The sequence below is a fragment of the Egretta garzetta genome, unplaced genomic scaffold (genome assembly GCF_000687185.1).
Source record: "Egretta garzetta isolate BGI_Z169 unplaced genomic scaffold, ASM68718v1 scaffold111, whole genome shotgun sequence".
Taxonomy (NCBI): domain Eukaryota; kingdom Metazoa; phylum Chordata; class Aves; order Pelecaniformes; family Ardeidae; genus Egretta; species Egretta garzetta.
This window is the reverse complement of record NW_009258672.1, coordinates 357,638-379,061: the sequence shown is the minus strand read 5'-3', so window position 1 is coordinate 379,061 and position 21,424 is coordinate 357,638. Positions and strand designations below refer to the sequence as shown.

The 21,424-nt window shown below is 37.7% G+C and overlaps 1 protein-coding gene across 1 annotated transcript in view; it reads left to right on the top strand.

The window, feature by feature from the left end:
* Nucleotides 1-21,424, top strand: part of CNKSR2 (connector enhancer of kinase suppressor of Ras 2) — a 182,366-nt gene that overhangs the window by 17,085 nt on the left and 143,857 nt on the right. The window contains exon 4 of the mRNA XM_009648809.1: nucleotides 9,135-9,222. Within this exon, the coding sequence (XP_009647104.1) occupies nucleotides 9,135-9,222 (88 nt within the window). The remainder of the gene's footprint in view (nucleotides 1-9,134; nucleotides 9,223-21,424) is intronic.

Genomic DNA, 21,424 nt, shown 5'->3' with positions numbered 1-21,424 from the left:
CTTTCCCTAATCTTCAGATTTTTCCAAGTCAATTTGTTGATGATATTAATGCTTTCTTGAAAAACTGTGTGAGTCTTTTGTGAAAGTATGGCACATTTCCACTTGACAATTAACTTAGCTCATAGGCAGATGTAAAACCACACTTTAGGCTTTAGCAACAAACTACTTATCTGACAGTCAAAGCAAGTTGGCATCGAAATGTCTCCAGCAATACTTCTCGAGAATTAGAGAATAATATATACAGTCATCCAGGTGTTCTAGACTTCCAGTTAGATCACTGGTGTTCTTTTCAGTCTTTATTCCTGTAATTCATGAAAGTTGTGTTCTTTGGAAAAGTAATATAGGCCATCTTTCTGAATCCTCCTTCTTCTCTAATGTCTCAGGTTCCTGGAAATTCTCCTGCTTTTTATAGGGCTGACACACTCCATCCTGGGGAGGAAGCCTCAGTGCGTTCTGCGCAATGTGTTTCCTTTGCTGAGATTATGTATAACAGTTCTGATAAATGTATTTCTCAGTGTTTCTTCTGAATCATAGTGAAAACACACATAACCTTGCCTTCAAAGTTTGAGCAACTCATTTGATGCAAATTTATTGTTTGGTATCAAAGCAGGAGGGAGATAAATACTGTTAAGCAGCGCTCTGGTCAAGCGAGGAAAACTCCTGACCACAAAGTCTGCTACAGTCTGGAAGCCAAATGGCAAACGTAATGAGCACAGGTCTCCATCTTTTTTTTTTTTTTTTAATATAACATTCAAAAATATGAAATAGATAGTTGAAGATCTAGGAAAACTGGAATGCTGACAATCAAAAAGATGTAGTTGAAAGGAAAATAAACTTGATAATTAAAGAAAACCATTAGAAGAAAAAACACAGTTGAAAAATATGTGCAGCTGATCTAAAAATAAAAATTGAGGTAAAAAGTTTTATGTCCCTCAAGCTAAACATTAGGTATGCAGAGAGAATTTTTTAAAATATATGATTAGAGTAGGATTACTATTGTGAGTTTACTACTGTGGATCCACAACATGAATGCATTGCAATTTCGTGGCATTAAGTTATCTCTAACCTCATAGAACTATTTTTTCTGTACAGTAGTATGTTCAGTAGTACCTGCACATTTAATTGAAATTGAAATTAGACACATTTATTTCTGTAAATGCCAGGTAAGGTTTTGTTCTTACAGCACACATTTACTGTCCACCTGAAAATCACTTTGTAAAAGTATTGCTTTGTGTGTGGATGTGTTGGTGTTCACTGCCTCTCTGAGATTTCTGACTTAAATATACATCATCTATCCATGGCTTTCTTGCTCTAAAAGCACCATGAACTTATGGAGGATTTTGAGAATCAAAATACTTTTTTAATCTTTAACAGAATTATGTTAGGATTTTACCAAGTTTCTTGCGTCTTCAGTGACACTGGTGAAAACTTCCTAGTTTTTGTCCAGAGGCAAATACAAACTGAAAAGCAATGATATCATAGGGATCCCAGAAAATTCTTCTGAGCTCCAAGTTTAGAGCATTGAGCAATGCTTATAACTAACTTTTGCTCTGGTTAAGACACAGACAGCTCTTATACTGTACTCATGTCTCATTCCTTTTCTACTCATTTACTACTACCTATTGGTTGTACTACTGAAATTGTGATGAGACCTGAGTGAAGGGTGCTCAGATTCATCCAATAATTTTTCTCCCAGAACATACCAAACCATCTGACAGACAGACAGAAGGTTGTATTTTCATCAGAAGTTGGCACAATGTAGAGTCTTGAATTTGTCTCCTGATGAGTCAGAGGCTGCCTTGGGAGCAAAAGCATCTTTTGGACATCCTTTAAGCACCCTGTTTTCCCCCTTCAAGTTCCACTGTACATCATATGTTTTTCTTTCATGGGACAACTAGATTTAACAGGTAGAGCTCATTACTGTAGTCTTAACTGGGAAGAATTGTAATACTCTTTGTGGAAGAGGAAGGATCCTGAGGGAACCTGACCTGGGGTGGCATTTGGTAGCAGCTGCGTGACCTTTGTCTCTTCCCATCTTGTCTCCTTGCTCTGCCACCACACAGCTTGTTTGCATCCCTTGCTTCTGCTGGTGCCGTCTTCCATGTTGCTCTTGGTTTGATAGGTTGTCTTCATTCACCTCCACCACACTTCTCTCTTCTTTGCTAACCAAACACCCTGGAAATCTGTATTTCCTGTTGACTGCACTGAGCAAGAAAAATTTCTTAGTTGTGCTTCTGGGCTTCCTGCTCCTGACTACTCTCTAGTGCTTGGGCCATGTTATCTGAAGCAAGTACTCCTCATACCATGTATTTTGTGCAGCATCAAGAAGAATGTTTTGGATCTTAGCAAATAGTAGCTATATCTGTATAAACTATAAATGCGGACTTAGAGACTAAGGGTGAGGAAGGGATGGTTGTGCTCAGGGCTTTAATTGAGTCCTCATTAAAAACGCAACTAAGATAATGCAGTAGTTTATTTTTCATTTAAGAATTTAAGAAAATATAATCAACTTCCCATGAGATAACTACTACAACATTTGCATCTGTTACTGTGTTGCAGACTTTAATGGCTGTGAATTAGGATTTCTCAAGGAACACTGGATTTTTTTAGTGTACTGTTTGACTCGGCCATCTGTGTGGGCAGTGATTCAATATGTCTTTCACAGCAACCCTCCTGTATCCCTTGTTTGTCACCCTAGCACTATCCTCCTTTTGGAAATAAAAATCTTAAACTGCTGCTGCAGATTACACTGAAGTCTAAGTAGTAGGAACAAAGAGATCTTGTGGAGATAGATTTTGTATTCCAGATTTTCAGTGCTGTGGCCAGAGAAAAGCTAGCAGGCTGACAAATGTGCTCCGGTCTGATTAGTTTACCACTGCTGTCTAGATACATGATACACGAACAAAATGGAACAAGGAGATGGACAAAAAGTCACCCATAGAAATTGTTGGTCATATAAAAGATATGGGTCAAATTGCTGACAGTAGTAACAAAATGTAAAATTTCAGAGTAAAAGGCCTTTCTGGCAAGTCTAGGTCTGCTTTTCGAGCCATTCACGTGTGGTGGGGGGTAATTCTTTGACTTCTTACCCCAGGTGAGCAAGTAATTTTGGCATGGGCTTAAATGTGCAAAGCGCTTATTTGTGTACATAAATCCTATTAAGTAAGGCTAAAATCTGTACCTGAAGTTAAGGACATTTGAATGCTTCAGTGGTTAAGTCTGGATAGCAGAACAGGACCTGTAAGCGTCACTGTGGGCTACCTAAACTTTTTTTGGTGATGCTCTGTTTTCTGTGAAGTGCAGCCTGCAATGATGTAAACACTCTTGTTTATGTATGAACAATTCTAGGTGTTCAGCTTCAGCGCACCCTTTAAGCCTGCTTTGTGTGAAAACACTGTGGTAGTGGAATGCATTCCCCACTCAAAAATGGATCTCCCTCTTTTCACCATGGTGACATACACAATGCATACATTTTCTTCCAGTGTAGGTAAAATGTGTTCAGCTGGATTTCTTTGTCTCATTGTTTTCAGTGAATAAGCCTTGGTGATGTTTATGGTGTGACTATTCTGTAGCTTTAAGTAAAGAGGAGCATTCATTGGGAAAATTATGCTTGAATGTTTGTAAGCCCTGTAACTTCTTACTTACAAAGAAAGCGTTACTGGTTTAGAGTCTCCTTTATAAAAGACTTCATGCAATCCTGTTAGCTGTGCTTGCTTATTGCTTGTCCTGACAGGGTAAATCTGGTTTGCCCACAAGATGGTGGGGGAAAACAAATGGAAACCCAAACAAAAAGAAACCAGAGAGTTTAGCCCTTCTTTCCTCACCGCACAAGTAATGCACTTTCCGTCATTGGTTTTCAGTTTTAAACCTGTGAAACTTAATGTTTCCTTTATGCATTTCCCTCTATGCTTGTTTGAACGGTATGCCAAACCTGTCAGTAAGTGCTGCCTAAGAATGCTATGGTACTTAACTGCATTGTGCTACTGGAACAGCTGTAAATGTTTAACAGAGCACTCATTTAAAGAATTCCTTTATCCAGTGTGAATTTTACTGCATTCCTCCCTCATTCTACATAAAGCCATTCCATTAGAAATACAAATAAAATCTTTGTTTCACGAAAGCCTAAAACTATGAATCTTAGATGGATTTGGCACAAATACATATGCAACAATATTGTACAACCAAATTTTTATTTGAGCTTAATGTGCTACCTTTGAAGACTGAGCTCTATTACTGATTTGGTTACCTCTCTCTTTAAAATGTTTTGAACTACTATGTTTAATCAAACTGCTCTGAGAATGTTTTTCCTTGTTAGGATGCTAAAATAAGTATGATATTGGTTTTAAACCCCTTATAATGTCTGCTGTTAGGAAATAGCTCAGTACTAACAACTAGGGGTGAAATACGATTAAATTTTATTTGGGGGCAATGCTTTTGCTAACAGCAGTCTGTATTTGTCCAAATTGCAACTTTTTAAAGTGAAGTAGTCATTTCTATGCATCATTTTCCCCTAACCAAGTGTTATATGAAGAAGATAGATGAGGAGGCTAAAGCATACGAGGCCAAAAATGTTGCTAATATAGAAATACCAAATGTATGCATCTCCTTCAGAATGCACATCTTTTTTTAATTGTTTGTGGGAAGGATTTTCCTTCATATGCAATCAGTAGTTGTGAGTATTAATAGCTATTGAATCATATTATTTCTTAATTCTGTGAGGGAATTAGCTGTGCTATATTGATGTAGCTGGTTTTTCTACCAGTCCTTCAGAGTGGCTTAATTAATTAATGTTAGATAATGTAATTTTTTTTTTCATTCTGAAAGATGCTGATACTGCTAAAGATTTTAATTAGGTCTCAATTCATAAATGTGTACCTACATGCATGTATGTTACAGCCTGAATTACACATGTATTAACAAATTCATGTTTCAGGGGTGTTTTATTATTTATCTCAAATACTGGTTTAAAAAACATGAAAAGAACCTGTAGCTCTGTCATGCCCCGTATTAGGGAAACCTTATCTCCTGTAGATTAGGGTCTTGAGGTTGATTGACTTTAATGTTTAAACAAAAAGAAAGGAAGCACCAATTATAGGTTTTTTTCCCTGTGAATGAGGTATTTAGAAGCTCTTCACCTTGCTGGAATCTGTGGTGTCTAATAAGGTGCAGACTCACAATGTGGGTTTGCACAGTGGAAAAATTAGGAGGCTCCCACTTTACTAGCTGCATGCATGATCACAAAACATGTATGAACTTAACTATCCTTGAAACCTATTACCCACCCATTTGTGAAAGTGATTTGAAAATGGCTAATGGCTTAAATGTTGGAAAGGAGAAGGCAGGAGAAAAAGTGAGGACAACGTGTGTGCAGAAGTACTGATGTGATTGCATAAATCTCCTTTCCTTAAGATACCAGGGATAGAAGGGGCAGACAAAGAATGGAAAGAAAGAAACAAGCAAAGGTCTGGAAGAGGAAATTAATGGAAAGGGCATGTGGCCAGGTAGGTGCTCTGTGGAGCTACAAAGGTGTTTTACGTGGGTGTTGCAAAGGAAGAGAATCACAGGGAGGTTTTGAAGGAAGAACAAATGAATTACAAGAGAAATTGAATTTAAAAAGTTCCACAAATAGAGAAATGTATATGGAAAAAGGTCTTGGAGAGAAGTGAGACAATGGGACATCGAGGTCAATTCACAGCAGGAAATGGGACAACATATGGCCCCACTGCAAGGCAATTCTTTAGTTCTTGTTTAACTTGAAGAGCACTGAACTGGACAGCACACATGTTGAAAATTGCAGTTGTTCTCAGGGACTTTGCTTTACTGGAGCCATATGAGGCATATGAGGTACCAGAGACTTAAAGGTCCAAGGGACTGTGAAAAACGTGGCTTTGAAAGAACAGAGTAGGAATTGGAAGTTGATAGAAATGGCTCAGCCAAGACAAGGAAATAGTTTTTTAAAAGTAGAGACATGAGAGAAGTGATCTAACAAGGAATTCCTTTTACTTGTTGTCTTTCTGATGCCTTGAGAAGGGAAGTGTTCTAGCAGCCAGTTCAAAAGTTGTAGTGCATGTAGGCTTTATTTTATTTATATATATTGTTTCATCTGTTGCAAGTCAATACCATTGTGCTGTATTAAAATTACATTCAGAGGTTATATTATTAATGAAGAGGGTTTTTTGTCAGATTGGTGTTTCACACTGTGTCTTCTTATGAAATCCAATCAGGGATCCTACAATGAAGTTTTTGTTGATATTTTGGTTGAAACTAGCATGTTGTTATACTAAGTCTTGCTGGACTTTCACTGTTGAAATTGAGCCCTGGGATGTAATACCAAAATACATTTCCTTTCATAGTAAATATTTAAAGAGGCTTTTGTCCTTACCATTTCCCCAGCTGCTTGTGCAGTAGTGGCTGTATAGTGCAGATTGCCTCCAGGGAAATGGTCTGAACTGGGGAGGAAAGGGAATTTCAATTTTACTGGTCTAATTTGTAGCAAGGCCCCAGAGAGGTATCACAGAAACTGATCTGAGGGAGTCAGTTTATAAGCTACAGAGACTTACAGAGGAGGCAGCTCAAGGATCCCTTACGTTTTCTGCAGGAGCAAAGTCCATATAACATGGACCTGTCTTTTTATCCTTCCAAGCTGTGAAGCACTTTTCAAAATATCGCATATTAGTTATTGATTTTTAGTCGTCTTCTCTCTCCTGATGACACACTTGTTACCTGCTTCACATGCTGTTTTCTGTAACTCTTCACCATGTAAACTTAAATGTAACAAAAATGAGTAATGTCTCAGTCCCTTTGCCTGTTCTTTAATGTCAACAGAGTTTATTTGGGGCATTTCTAATGATCTTCACTAAGAGCAATGATGGTAAAAATGTCATAATTTTCCTCATGTACTGTGAAACCAAACTAAATTGTAAAAGTATGAGGGAAGATGATGCGGTATTACAAGTCAAAGCCTACCATGCGATTTTGTTTAGAGAAATGCTGGAGGCTTGGAAATGTCAAATAGATTCCAGTTGTGTAATTTGAGGATCAAACTGTATTAACATCCATACTTAAAGTAAAATAATACCATTTGCTGGCTTGATTACATTCATCTTCAATAAAAGTGAGCTCATAAGTGAACATGACCTTTTTAAATCAAGGTTTCAGGTAGATTTGAGAACCTCAACAGTTACAATTTTGAAAAGAAAAATATCAATGTTTTTGTATGTCTTGGCTAATGTACTTTTTAAAACACAATTATGGTTCACAACCAAGCAGTTCAGTTACGTTTTATCCTTTAATATGCTCACATATCTCCTGAACTTCAGTAATACTCTGTGTGTGTGCCTGCGGGTAGGCCTGCTGTAGTGTGTACCTACTGTACAATTGCCACATACTGCATAAAACTTGGACTTGGAACTGTGATTATACATCTGTGTCAAATAGCTTTTGGAAGGCACCTTTTGCAACTTACCCACATGCTGTCTTCTAAGTCCTCATTCTCTTGTTGCTTTTGTGTTTCTTAAACTCTGCCTAGCTTCAAATTTCTGTGCTTTTATTTTAAAAAGAATGTACTGCTTTTCTCCCTAGAAAATACGTGCGGAAAGTATATGTTGTTGTATGATATATTACATCAAATTAAAGCTGCTAGACTTGAGTATGCACCTCAAAGTTCATTCTATCTTATGAACCATCAGGGCTGGATTGGGAGCCCTGGAGAAGAAAGAGGGCATTAGAAGAAGCAGGCAGAAATAGGGAAGTTCACATGGTTTTATTAGTGGACAGTTCCAAATCTGCCTGCAGTAAAATTTCAGTAATTCTGCATATGGAAAAGAAATTTAGAAACCTATTGAGAAACAGTAGAAATACATTTATGGTTATCAGCTGAACATGCTTGTAGCAGAGCTCTTTGTACTGGAAACTTGTCTTTAGGGTTAAATGAGGAAGACATAATACCAACTGGTGCTGTAAAACTCTTTAAGGTATATATGAATATGTATGAGCTAGGATGTGATGAAGGCAGGCAGCTGGGGAAGGGATTAGTTACCCAGCTTAATTTAAAGGGAACCCCACCTAAAGTATTGTTTAGAGATCTTGGCACATTGCATGATCTATTGTTAGTTTATTCAGGCATTACAGTCCTTGTGGTTCTTTGCCGCCTTTTTTTGGTTTAGATGTTTGAATCAGCGTATTTGGGAGAAATGCCATCTCTGCGATGCCAATAATGCCCATAAAAACCTCATTTGCAACACTGGTGAAGTCAAAATCTTGACTCCTCTTGGAGAAAATGCCACTCCTGCCTAGTGTTTGGCTACTTCTTGAATATAGAAAATAGGCCAAGTTGAGTTAATAGTTTTAACACGGACTTGTAGTACAGAAGTCAGATGACTGCCAGCATCACTAACCAAATATATTTTAGCAGTGCCTCTAGAAAACAAGCAAGCTTCTAGATAAAAAAGTATTTTAAACATTCTAACATGAAGTTTTAAGGTATAGCATACATGTAGGTGACATCTCTAAACGTTGGATTACACTTTTCATTTCACTAAGCACTTCTGATTGTAGCACAGTGTGGGGGGAGGTTAGGTTGTGCCTCCAGCTTAGCCTTTGCAGCTGCTTCTGAGCATTGATGCGTTTCTGGCTCTAAATGCTATTCTTCCCTTTGGACAAAGATTTTACTACTTCTGAGTCCATCCAGTACTTTTACCAGATATTAGATCAGGTCGCAGGAATCCCAGTGAGTCATCCAAATGCTTTTCTGTTTTGTTTCACATCTGGACACCATTCATATCACAGGTGGAAGCGGTGCCTCTGGTTGCCTTTATGAGGGTATTCCCAAACAAATGCAGAAGGCAAGGTGGGCTTTTTCTGGGAGAGTAAATGCTGTCCAGAAGTAAACTGGAAGACTGTGAGAAATAATGCTTTTATACATGGAATTTCTTAAAGAGGAACTTGAACCAAGGAGAGATGAACATTTTCCATGAATACATATCCTATATTTTACAATTTTAGTAGTAAAATTTGGGTATTCTGTGTGATTTCAGTATCTCTAGAAACAATGTTTATTGAGCGCTTTTTACATCAGTGAAGCAAGTGGATATATGCTAGTGCTATTCATCATTTTTTTCTTCTTTTTTGTTTAGATCACCTTTTGCTGCTGTCACAGATTACTCAGTAACAAGAAATAATGTCATACAGCTCTGTCTGGAACTAACAACAATAGTACAACAGGTATGAGACCATGTGCTTAGCAGTTTCATTTTTTCAAAATTGTAAATGGCCATTACCTTCTTCACATAATTTTGTACTACTCCATCTGTGTAATTGTGTAACAAAAATAAGGGAATGCCAGTAGTTAATAAATGCTTTATAAAAATTCTGCTTCCTATTTTTATAATACTAGTTTGGGTTGTGCTGTGTATGTGCCTCTGCGTATCTCAGTAGTAAGATTCCTCTTGAGTTCTCTAGTCTAATATCATCACTATAAATTTACAAAATCTACTTGATAATTTGCATTTTTTATTTCTTATATCTTGTCTTTAATTTTTAATTAACTGTCTGGTTCAAAAGGTTTGTATTTATTAGACTTTAGTCATCTGCTCTTTCATACAGTTCTTATCATCTGGACACCTGTTAAGATGACACATGTCCTCATGAGGCTAGAATATTTTGTATACATTTTTGTATATCCTACCTTCAAGAAATCCAGAAGTAGATACTGGGAAGCACTTGCTTAATGGGCTTGTTTGAGAGTGCAATCTAGAGAACCTTCCTCAACCTCCTGTTGCTTCTTTCTGTGTGGTTTATGTCTATCCTTATCTTTGCCTCCTGTTCTGCTGAAACAGAAAGTCTCTTTTGCTGCAAGATCAAACTAATGCTGATACCAATTTCTGTAGAAATAACCTAGGAAGTTAAAGTAGTTCTATTCAGCTGGGCATCATCATTTACCCCGGTGCATGCATTTCTGAGACCAGTCTGCTACTTAATACCATCTTACACCATCAGTTGACCATGCGGTGCATTTCGATGGAGTGTTTGCATTTGAGAAGGTGGAGTGGAGAAAAAGGAAGAGAGTTGGCTAGGTAGGAGCGCTGAGGAAACTTTTTCTGGTTTTCAGAAACATCACTCCAAACTGAGCAATGGTCAGTTGGCATGACTCTCCCTTTTATTAAAAAAAAAAAAAAGTATTTTTCTCTGACGCTCTCATAAATGTGTGCAACACTGATTGTTAGTTGGGTTTGCCTCCCACCTGACTTGGAAAAAAGCAGTATTGCTAGTCCCGTGTGTTCAAGCTTGGGAAATGAATGTTTCTCACTTTTCTATATTATTATTATTATTATTATTATTATTATTATTATTGTTGTTGTTGTTGTTGTTGTTGTTGTTGTTGTTGTTGTTATTATTATTTTCCCTCAATTTTGTCTGTGGTTTTTGATGTGGAAATGGAGCATGGACTGTTCCCTCCCCATAGGCCACCCAGTGAGGGTGCCTTTTTGTGTCCCAGGCCTGAGGGCCAAGGGGTGCTTCACCAGTCCCATCCTTCAGCTGACCTTCACTCTCCACTGGGCTTCTCACTGTCACCCTGCCTCAAACTGGGATGGAGGTGCCAGTGGTGGTGACTGTGGAAGAAGAGCCCAGGCCTTCGTTTTCTTGGCTGCCTTTTGCACGACATGCATTTTTTATTTGTTGTCCTGTAGCTTGTTGTGCCCTTGTTGAACTGTGAGAAGGGGTCAGTACTCTGGGAAAAGGAGGCACGGAGGGCATCCGTTCCCCTTGGCCAAACTGCTCATTTTCCACAGAAGTAGCTTTTCATCACCATCTTGTTTTTTAATTGAGGGGAAGAGCCACCTGATCCATTTTCATGTGTCCACTGTTAGTGAGAAAGTGGGTAAAATATCAACCGCTGCAGTATTTCCCAGGAATTAGCTTGATATCAGTTCTTTCCCTTACAAATTCATCCCTATCCATGATACTGTTAATTTGCTCTGGTATAGGTAAATATTTCTCTATGTATATTTTTCAGTGTGAATGAGAGCAAATGTTACTATTTAATACCTTTGGAGAAAAGCAGTTTTATCTTCTCCAAGGCTGACATGATTCCCCAATCAAGAAGCAGTTCAGTACGCGAATCCATACTTTGAAGTCAAAAGGAGCATTTATGTGCCTAAATTTAAGCATGCTCTGAAATTGAATTGGGCTGTAGTCAGAAGAATGATAATGAAAAATTCCATTACTAGTCCCAAACACATGTGGTTTGATCTCTACTTAAAACAAATGCATTCCAATGTAGTATTTCAAAATGTCTTTGCTGAGCTTTTCAATCATATGGTCACTGAACACACAGAAAATCCTCATTGTGCTCTCTTAAGGCTGTAAATTGAATGTTTCAGTATCACCTTATCACTTTTTTTTTTCTGTCTCAGAATCCATTTTCTTTTGTATGCAAAATATTTTATAGTATTTCACTAACTTACAATAATTTATAATTTAATTTTAATTTTTTTTTTATTTGTCAAAGACTCACAGAAGGCCATGTTACAATTGTTCTTGTAACAGCAGCTAACAACAGGGTTTTATAAAGCCAAGTGGTTTATTAAAAAAATACACAGTCTGTTCATTTTCTTACACCTTTGACTTTTTTTTTAAGACATTCATACAATTTAAAAATAGAACTCCAGTATTCACCTCAGTAACTGAGTACTGGCAGGATTGAAAACTGGGGGGGGGTTGTGTCGTTTAAGTTAAAGCCAACCTTCAGATTTATTAACCAAAAATGATTCTCTAGTTAAGAGTGATGGAAAAAAGCTAAAATTAAGTTGGCGTGCTTGAATTATTTTGCATGTTTTGAGGCTAATTGTAATGTCAGTGTTTCTTCATAGAATTAAGTGTTGTTGGGTTCCCCCCTCTCCATTATCAGTGCTAAATGGTTTATGAAGAAAAAAAATGACAGAATTGCTGCTCTGTCCTATGAGTACGAAGTCTAAGAAAATCTATTCAGTGTCTGTGCTTTGACCTTTAAATAATTAGAAAATCTGGAGTTATAATACCTACTTAAGAGACAGACTTTGGAATAAAATGCCGAATGGCACATACTTTATTTTAACCATTTAATTTTCTATGTGTGTTGCACATTGCCCAGGACCCAACTAGCAGGCCAGTGTGCAGTGGATATTTGCCAGTGGAAGCAGGTCCCTTAGAGCACTGCAAGTTATTATTGTAACCTGCTTTGCATTTGCACTAATCATCTGCTTCTATGCAGCTGTTTTGTTTTGGCTTAGGGATTCTTTTTCTCCCCTTTAGGACTTTAGGATATTGTTTCATAGGCACTTCCTGCAGGTTTTCACTCTTAATACCATCCTCCTTGCTGATGGCTTATTTAATTCAGGGCTCGCATTCTTGTTTCATTTTATAATCAACTCTTCCCTTGCAGCAGAACACTGGAGGTAAAAAAAAAGGATTTAACTAACAAACAAAGCCATGAGACTATCATGATTTTTGCTGCCATTCCCTTGCACTATCTCCCTTTCTCTCCTACACCTGTCTGCCTGCTTAGAGCATCCGCATATCAGAGGCTGAGCACTATCTGTACTCCCTGTTCACAGTGCAATAAGTAAAAAAGGCCTGTTCTTTCTTGATTGTACAAGATAGGTGTTAAAGGGATATGGGTGTGCAGGTTCACAGGGGGTGAGATTGTTTTGGGTTCTGGTTTTTTCCCTTCTGGTTCATTTATGAATTTACATTTGCGTTGGCAGAATTTTTGCAGTCACAACTGCATATAAGGAAGAACATGAGTGATTCCTTGTCTTTATGGCATTCATGAAAGTCTTGCTATTGACTTAGTTGGGTTGTTCAGCTTCAGAGAGTGCCAGAACTGGTCCTTTTAAAAGGTAGCTACGATAACTGTAAGGAATAGAAGATTAATTGCTTTCTTAGTCAATCTATAGGTAGCTTTTGTTATCATTCTCAATGTTCTTATTCCTCAGGAACCAATTAGGGTTTCACTAAAGAACCTTTCTTCTTTACAATTAAAACCCTGGAAATCTTTGGAAAATCTGAAAAGTCTAATTTTATATTGACTTTGTAAGTTATCAGACATTTAAAGAAAACTTTACTGCTGAACACCATAGTTCTTACTATTGCCGTTTAGTAGTGATCTTTAGTAGCACTCATCACATGTTTTTTTACTTTTCTTAATCAGCTTTCACAATGATTTGCTGTGTTTATTTAGGTTTAAAACCACTGGTGTTTATCTTCCAGCTTTAATGTCTTGTGGGCTTTATTTAGCAAGATGCTCCAACAGAAGCATAGCTGTAGGCCTGTAAACACTCCTTTATAAAAACTTCACTGCAATGACTGGTCTGCCTAAACACCTTTTTGAGGAGGGACTATGCAGTGTAAGCCATTTTGTGTAATGGGTGGAGAGGGAGAACAGTCACTCGGCTGACATGGACCTGCCTTGCACTGTTGTCACAGAACATGCTTATCACTTCATCTGTTCTCAGCAACACTTGGAGGTAAACTCAGATTTGGGATGACACAGGGTGAGAATTGGAGTGATGCAATTTGGGAGGTGATAGCCAGGATGGCAGATTGCTGGGGAAGACCAACACAACCATCCATAAAAACTCTGTCTGGACACATAGGCACCTGGGATTTTGAGCTAAAAGCCCTAATATAGAGCACATACAGAATTGCCCTGGGCACTGCCTCAGCTGAGTGATTTGGAGCTTATTCCCCATTTAAAGACCTTTTAAGTTTTGAAAAACTAAGTGTCCATATACTCCATGCCCCGATGGACTCACTTCCCATGCTGGAGGCGTAATCTTTGTTAGGCTTCTAGCCATTGCTATCTTTCAGATAAAAGATATTGAAAAGGCTCACAAATTATTTCTTGAGTAATGCACTATTTTTCCATGACACTGCATTTTTATAATCAAATGGCTGTAACTTATGTGACAAATGTTTCAAATATTAAGTCTCACTGAGAACTAAGTGCAGGCTTGTTTTTCAGTTTAAAGGATAAAAAGGGAATTTACTTTCTTATTCCCCTGCCCTGACTCAGAATTCAAATGCAATAATATAAAATGACTTTATTAGTTTGGTAAGGACAATATCAAATACGTTAATAGAGAAGAATAATTAATAGCCTTAGTACTATTGTTACAAAGTATCTCTCACATAATCTTTACTATCACAATTCCTCACTTTTGTTTTTAAGTCCTAGTTACCAAGGACTTTAAGGACTCGATAAATATAGCTTTAAAATTTTGAATTTTAGGTCATACCAACTAGCTAATTACCTCAGGTATCCTTAGCTAATAAACTGGCTTTAATAGTTTAGTGGTGTGAATGTTTGATTGGTTCCTCATGAAAGCTACTTTGTGCTTCAAAATTGTTGGGATTTTCAAAGCAACATGTGTTTGATGGAAACAGTTATGTATTACATTCTACAGTTTTTAAATTAAATTTTCAACATTAGTCCTTCCACCCCAACTTTGTTATCTAATGTTTGCAGGAAGGTCTTTGTTAGCCTACCATGGTAATAATCCCCTTCCTCCCCCCTTTTTTAAATAAAAATAACTCATGGTGGGGAGGCCACATTCTTGGAATTAAATGTTTATATATGCATGGTACACTGTTTATACAAACTGCCCCATTTCTGATAAGTGTACAAGTAAGGGGGTAAGTGTACAAGTGGGTAGCTAAATAGACGTGGTGAAAGCTTAAAAACAGAACGAAGAAGCCCCCCTTGAAAACAATACCCAGGCCATATCTGCCTATAGTACATGGAATTCAAGTGGGAATCATATGCAAGCACTATAACTCATTGCAAGTAACACTGACAGAAATTTAGTCTCACCACCTTGTATCCTTCAAGTGCTGCTCTTATGCAAGATTTTCTGTTGCATAAGGCTCAAAGCAGTGCTCAGAAGTAGTGGTGTTTCAGGATATGTATTATCCTGTACAGTTGTTTTCTTCACATTTAGAAGTCCATGTATAATGTATAAGGCAAAATAGAATTTAAAGTATTGTGGGAAATATGGAACTGTTTTTTGTTTACAAGAAGCTATATCAAAGTAGTTTCAATTTATGCTCTTTACCAATGTTTTTTTCTCTTTTTCATAGTAGAGTTAGCTTATTTCTCTATAGCACACTTCTGTGGAAAATTTCAGATGTAATTTAATGTAACGTAAAAAGTGCCTAAGGTGCTTAACATCGATGCCTTTTTCTGATTCTGGTAGTTTATTTCTGTTATTTATTATACTTTCTTTCCCTTGAGATAGCTTACTTGTAGATATATTGTTGCCTTTTGATTTAAGTTTTGGAGTCCTTTTTGAAATAGGATTAGGCGTGGAATAGCTCAAAGGTTAAAACATCAATAATAGTCTATACGGATATGAACCACTACTAGAGATAATTTGATGCCTCGTTAGTTGTCATTGAGATATACGCTGTAAAGAGGCTTTTTTTCCTAAACTTGTGTAGTCTGTGATGTGACATTTTTGAAGTAGTTTATGAAGCTACTGCATGCTTTAATAAAAACCCACCCTGTAAAGTCCTGTGAATTTGTTAGCTGTTTTTTCTTTCCCATTCTTAGAGAAAATAGTTTCTTTTCCATGTGGATGGAAGAGAAAAAAAAAGCAAAAATAAAAAAACCCAAAAGATTGCTGAGTACATAGGAAGCTTAGTGACCAGAAGGCAAAAATGGGGTGGTGTTGGCTTGTTTGGGTTTTTTGTTTGTTTTTTTCTTCCAGATTAATGATTCGTCAATCAGCCTCTGAACATGGGGAAAAATGAAACACGAAGCAGAATAATTTGTGGAAAAAAGAGTTGTCTTTTTGATGGGGCATATACTGGTAAACCAATGCAGCTGTTAAATTTTTCCAAGAAAAGGAGCCTGAGTATGTCAAGGTGATGGTGAGAGTCAGGGACTGTTGGGTTAATTCATGCACTCATGGAAGCACTTGCAGAAAGTAGCAGAAAGTTGGTGGAAACTGATATAGTATAGACAGAGGGGAAAAATGTGGTTTAGTATCTCGTATGTTTCCTTTAAATACAAGCTTTTTTCTCAGACTGATTGTTGTGGGCACTGTGTCAGTGTGTGTTGGGTGGCATCGCAGTTTCCATTTGAATAGAGGCAGACAGAGGATGTGCCATGCTTCCTGTGTAATTCTTTATAAATGCTAAATTTATTCATTAATGATGATGGACTAAGATTATATTGGTTGTATCAAAGACTGAGACTCTGCATTTCTTTTACTTTGGAAACCGATTTCCCTTTCCAGAGAGAGTACAGCCTCTGTAACCTCGTGCAGCAAAGCAAGATTTCACTTTGGTATGGTAAATTACAGAAACTATATGTTGCTAGGTAGCTAGTAGAAACCTTGAGCATGAAAAAGTATAGGGTCAATCTTTATTTCAGGAATATAATATGAGGTACGTGTGTGTTTGCTTAAAATCTATTAAAAATACATCAAGAATTTCAGATGAACCAATATGAAACATCCAAGTCATAGCTGAGCCTGAAATGCCAGCTACCTAAATATCATTACTTTTTCTCAAATTTGATTAATTTTATTTCCTCTGTTGCCAGAATAACCACTAGGCACTATATGAAACATGAAACATTTTGCTTCAACTGTGTTTTATGAACAGAATTCTTCTTCATGACACTAGTAGAGGTAAAGCAGAAGTGAAAAATTAAGAAGTTCGTTACCTCTAAATGCTCTTGGAAGTGACATGGAAAACTTAAGAACTGCACAACACATTGTGCTACAAACTCTATTTGCCATGTCAGTAATAAAAGATTTATTTTTGAATGCATGACATTTTTCTGAATTAGAGGTGTGGGAAAAAGGGTGTTTTGACTTTGTTTTTTCTCCTTTGGATGGAACATTTTTGCCTCATTTCCAGCCTCTCATCTGTTGATAGTTTCAGTGGATTTTATTTTTACCTGCTGAGAATGTTGCTGCATAGAGAAATCACCCTGAGAGCTGAAATTCAATTTAGACCATGTAAGCACTTAGATTCTAGCAGGTTATATGAGCAAGTATCAAAGTGAATTTAGTTGGTCCTAAAATACTTGCTATGGTGTCCTACCTAATGGTATACCAGCTCCTTTTAGAAATGGTGTAGCAAGAAGTGTTACTCTCTATATGCAGATTAAGAACTAATATGTGACTGGATCCCAAAGGAAAGCAAGATGATGTCTTTTACAGAAAAGAGGGTAGAAATAGTTGGAAATGGAAAATTACTTCAGAAAGATGGAAGAAAGGAGCTTAGTGTACACATTACATCTCTGTTAATCCAGCAAGCAATTTTTCCCAGTAGTTGCTTGATCTGTGGGTGATTTATTTAAGTTGTGTTAAATTTTACATGAAGTATTCTGTTACTATGGTGATAGGTGCCACCCCACACAGATTGTTTAAATAAAATTAAGGCAATTCTTTGTACTCAGTAAGCTGGGTAATTGCTATTAGTTTGTACACAAGGGTTATGAACTTAGAGAACTGCAGGTTCATTAAATATTCAGGGAAAGGCTCTAGACTTTTAGAAGCATTTGTGTAGGTTGCATAGGAAATGTACTTTTATGTAGCATTTATTTAATAGCTTGCATTATATTTTTCACAATAGGGACTTTTTTCCTCTTCCCTTAGTATCTTAAATGGCGTGTGTTCACCGTTCTGTTTTCTCCCATCTCCATCGGATCTTACGCATGTTTCCAATGGGGGAGGACAGAGTGGGTTGCTGCAGGTACAGACGAGCTTTAGCTTCAGTGGAGGGGCAGGGAATAATAATAGAGTGAGGATGCCATAGACCCAATGTCAAGAAATTGCAGGGATTGAATAACTGTAGCATAAGTGGGAAAGAAAGCAAATATTTCTGAACGGCAGTGGGAAGAAAATCGACAGGATTTGTGTGGGAAGTGAAGAGGAGTTGAAAATGGCACCCAGGTTGTGAGCTTGTGGGACATAAGGTGGTGGAGTTGTTGACAGAGATAGGGAAAGAAGGGGGGAGCAGGGAGGGTTTGGGAAGAAACGTGATTTCAGCTTTTCAGCATACTGCGTTAGGGCTGGTGGCAAATATCCAGGAGGAGATTCTGAACTGTGAATGTGAACAGAAGGGACGAGAGATCTGTGACTCATCCGCACAGAGACGATAATTAAAGCAGCATGATTTTAGGAGGCTGCTGAGCGATAGGGAAGAGGTTGCAGAAAAGGGGAGAGCTGAGGATAGAGCTTCCTGGGACTGTGGCAGTTGGAAGGAGGAGGAACAGCCACAACGGGAGACTCTTTTAGAGCAGCTCAATGGGAAGAAAGTCAGGGAAAGCACATATTCTGGGAAGTCCACTTAGGAATACAGGATAGGTCTTTAACAGGGGCTGTGTAATTTTAAAAATTCATTTTGTATGGCAGCAGCCAAGGATTACCTGTGCAAGCACTGGGTTGTTGCATAGCTTAAGAGGAGCTTGGTGTTGCCTTTTAGGTAGTGAGACAGGAAGAAGATATTTCCTCTTCCCCTCTCTCTGTTCTAACCATTTGTAATGGTCAGTGTCCCCAGGCCCACACCTTTTGTATCCAAAGTCCTGCTAGACCTCTTAAAATGAAAAATGTGGCAAAGCACCTCAGGAAACCTCTGCCTGTGTCATGATCTTAATTCTTTGCCTGTTGCCAGAGGAGAACGTTACCTACTTGCCATTTTCTGTAGCTTTCGGGCTATTTAAGGGTTTTTCATTTCTTGTTTTTGGGAGGGGGGCTGAAGGGGAGGGGAGGGGGTTGAACAGACCTGTATATCTGCCAATTTGTATTTTATTCCAGTATTTATTCCAGTAATTGCCCAGACATACCTGTAAATCACGGTCTGAGCAGAGTTCCCTAATAACTTTCAGTTTTCTAATTCTCATGCTCTACAGAACACAGCATTTTGCCATAGTCTATATTATATTGATCAAGTTTATTGTTTCAAAGCTGTCATTGTTTAATCCTGCTACCCGCTGTATTAGATATATTTTCCATGCAGTTTCTAAGTAGTGAAAGGCTAAATTGACTCAACCTATCTTACCCTTGTACCTGTTTGGAAATCATGTACTACTGTCTTGGTCCAAGAAAAGTGATGAAGGGTAATAATAAATGAAGGTACTATGAAAGCTATAAAACTTTTGCCTTCTTCATGTCTTGGCAAAGCTTTAGACTTTGTTGTCATTGTTCTTGAGAACTTTTATGAAAACCTTCAGTGACAACTCTAGCAAACCTCAGTCTTGTGGCTCTCTTGCCATAGCTGAATTGGGCAGAATTCAAACCAAATGAGCCCTTCCAGAGCCAATGCCATAAATTCCCTAGAGCTAGTGACACTTGAACAGGCTCGGAGTGGGCTCCTTGAAGCCAGAACAACTTGGTTTTGATGGTGCAGTGCTGAGGCTGAAGGGGCTGGGAGTTATGATCTGAGCATTCTCAAGTTAATTATTTTTTATTGTTGCTAAGTAGCAAGACTGACAGACCATCCATTTGACATATTCTGGTATTAAAGGATTCTGTTACAGTTCTAATCAATTTGAGAAGCAAAGGGATTTAAGGGATGGCTTGGCTTAATTCCAACCAATGGCTGCATTGCTCAAGAGAGATTTTATCCCAAGGGTTTGGCAATGCACGAGAGTCTGAATGCCCTTTTAGCAATCATGTAATTCATTATTTTTGTTACAAATAGAGAACTGGAGTTACATAGTTTAGAACATTTTATGTGACTTAAAAATACTGGTGACAGCAATTCTATCAGACATCTGTTTTTAGGCAGTACATAAAATCTAGCTGTTGCCCTCTTAAAAGTAGACATGGAAGATGTGTAGGATTACTCATGAAAGATGCATTTCGCAGGCAATTTCACTACCTCTTTTAAAACTGTGTTCCTAACCTTGCCTACATTTTATCATCAAAATACTGGTAAAACCAGTGCAATATACACAAACACACACATGTAAATCACCTTCATGTAAATTCAGTTGGATTGCAGAGGAAAACAAATGAAAAAAACCGTGAAGAAGCTTTACCAGAAGCAGCTTGAAAGCTGCCTGGAGAAGGCACGCTCTCATGGCAAGCTCTTATTCCTCGCAAATTGCTCCGGTTGACTCCACCTCTGTAGCACTGCACAGCCTGCTTTTGAGCCATGCTGCTACCATATGAATTCACAAAGGACATTTTGCGCTAACACGTTACCTGAGAATGGAGAGATCTGCTTTTTGTTCTTGGCAATCATGTAACCTGCTTCTGTATCAGTTGCTTTGGAGGAAAAATGAATCAGAAAGACATGTTTCTCCAATTCTCCCTTTTTGTGTCCCTTAACTATTTGTATGTATATATTTTATTTTCTGACCTAGCATAACTATTCTGAAGTTAAGTTGTGGAGTTGGCAGGAACTTAAGACCTCTAAGAAGAGTGCAGTGTAGCAGCTGCCTAGAATATGTGGCAAAACCACTTATAATAATAGTAGTAGTAGTAATAATAATGATGGTATGTTTCAAGATTATAACCTGCAAGTACCCTGAGAGGAGAAGTGTTTGACAGGTAATTGCAATAGGTAATTTGACAGGTTGCTGACTTGGACTTGTAAACCAGATCATACTTACGCAAAAATAGAGGTGGTTTTGGCTGAATTTTATCCCATAGTTATAGTACTGGAGAACTGCATGAACATCTTTTCCCTGTCAGATATATGAGAAGTAGGATGAGTTGGCAGGTCTTCTAGATCTCAGTATTGCACATTTTGAGCTGAAATTTAATCAACTCGGGTGCAAAGAAAAGGACCAAAGAATAAGAAAAGTGCTGGTGTAATTAGCTGACCCCATTGCCCACTTCTGTGACATAATAAGACAAATGTTTAAAAAGAGGACAGTGATAGTGAGGGGAGAAGGAAATAAAATGGAAAAATAAAGCATCATAAACATTGCATTTGAAAAATAAAATCCACAAATATTTGAATTTTATATATGTTGCCTCAAGTGTGAATGATTGTAGCAATGCCTGGAGCAGGGTAGGGTGAGATGTGTACATTTTGCAGCATTGTCACCCTGTCTAATTCAGTGGGTTTAATTTAAGTTTCTTTAGTATTATGACATTAAGTAATTACTTATGACATTACAGTAGTATCTTTGCAGATAAAACTTGTAATTTTTGTAGAAATAATGCAGAACTAGGGTTATGAAGGTCAGAAGTTCTGGAAGAAATGGAAGTGATGCCTTTCCATTGCAGTGTAGCATAGGTCTTGCTAGACTTAAAAATGGGTTTTAAAGTTGTACCAGGACTGAAAGTGCAGAACAACCCTCTTCTGGATTGTTGTGGTTTGTTCTTCTTATCTTCCTCCCTTACTGCATTTTTTGTCCTTCCAGTTTTGGACCTCATGTTTGCCTTTTTATTAGGATCTTAGCCTAGTTCCAGTTGCC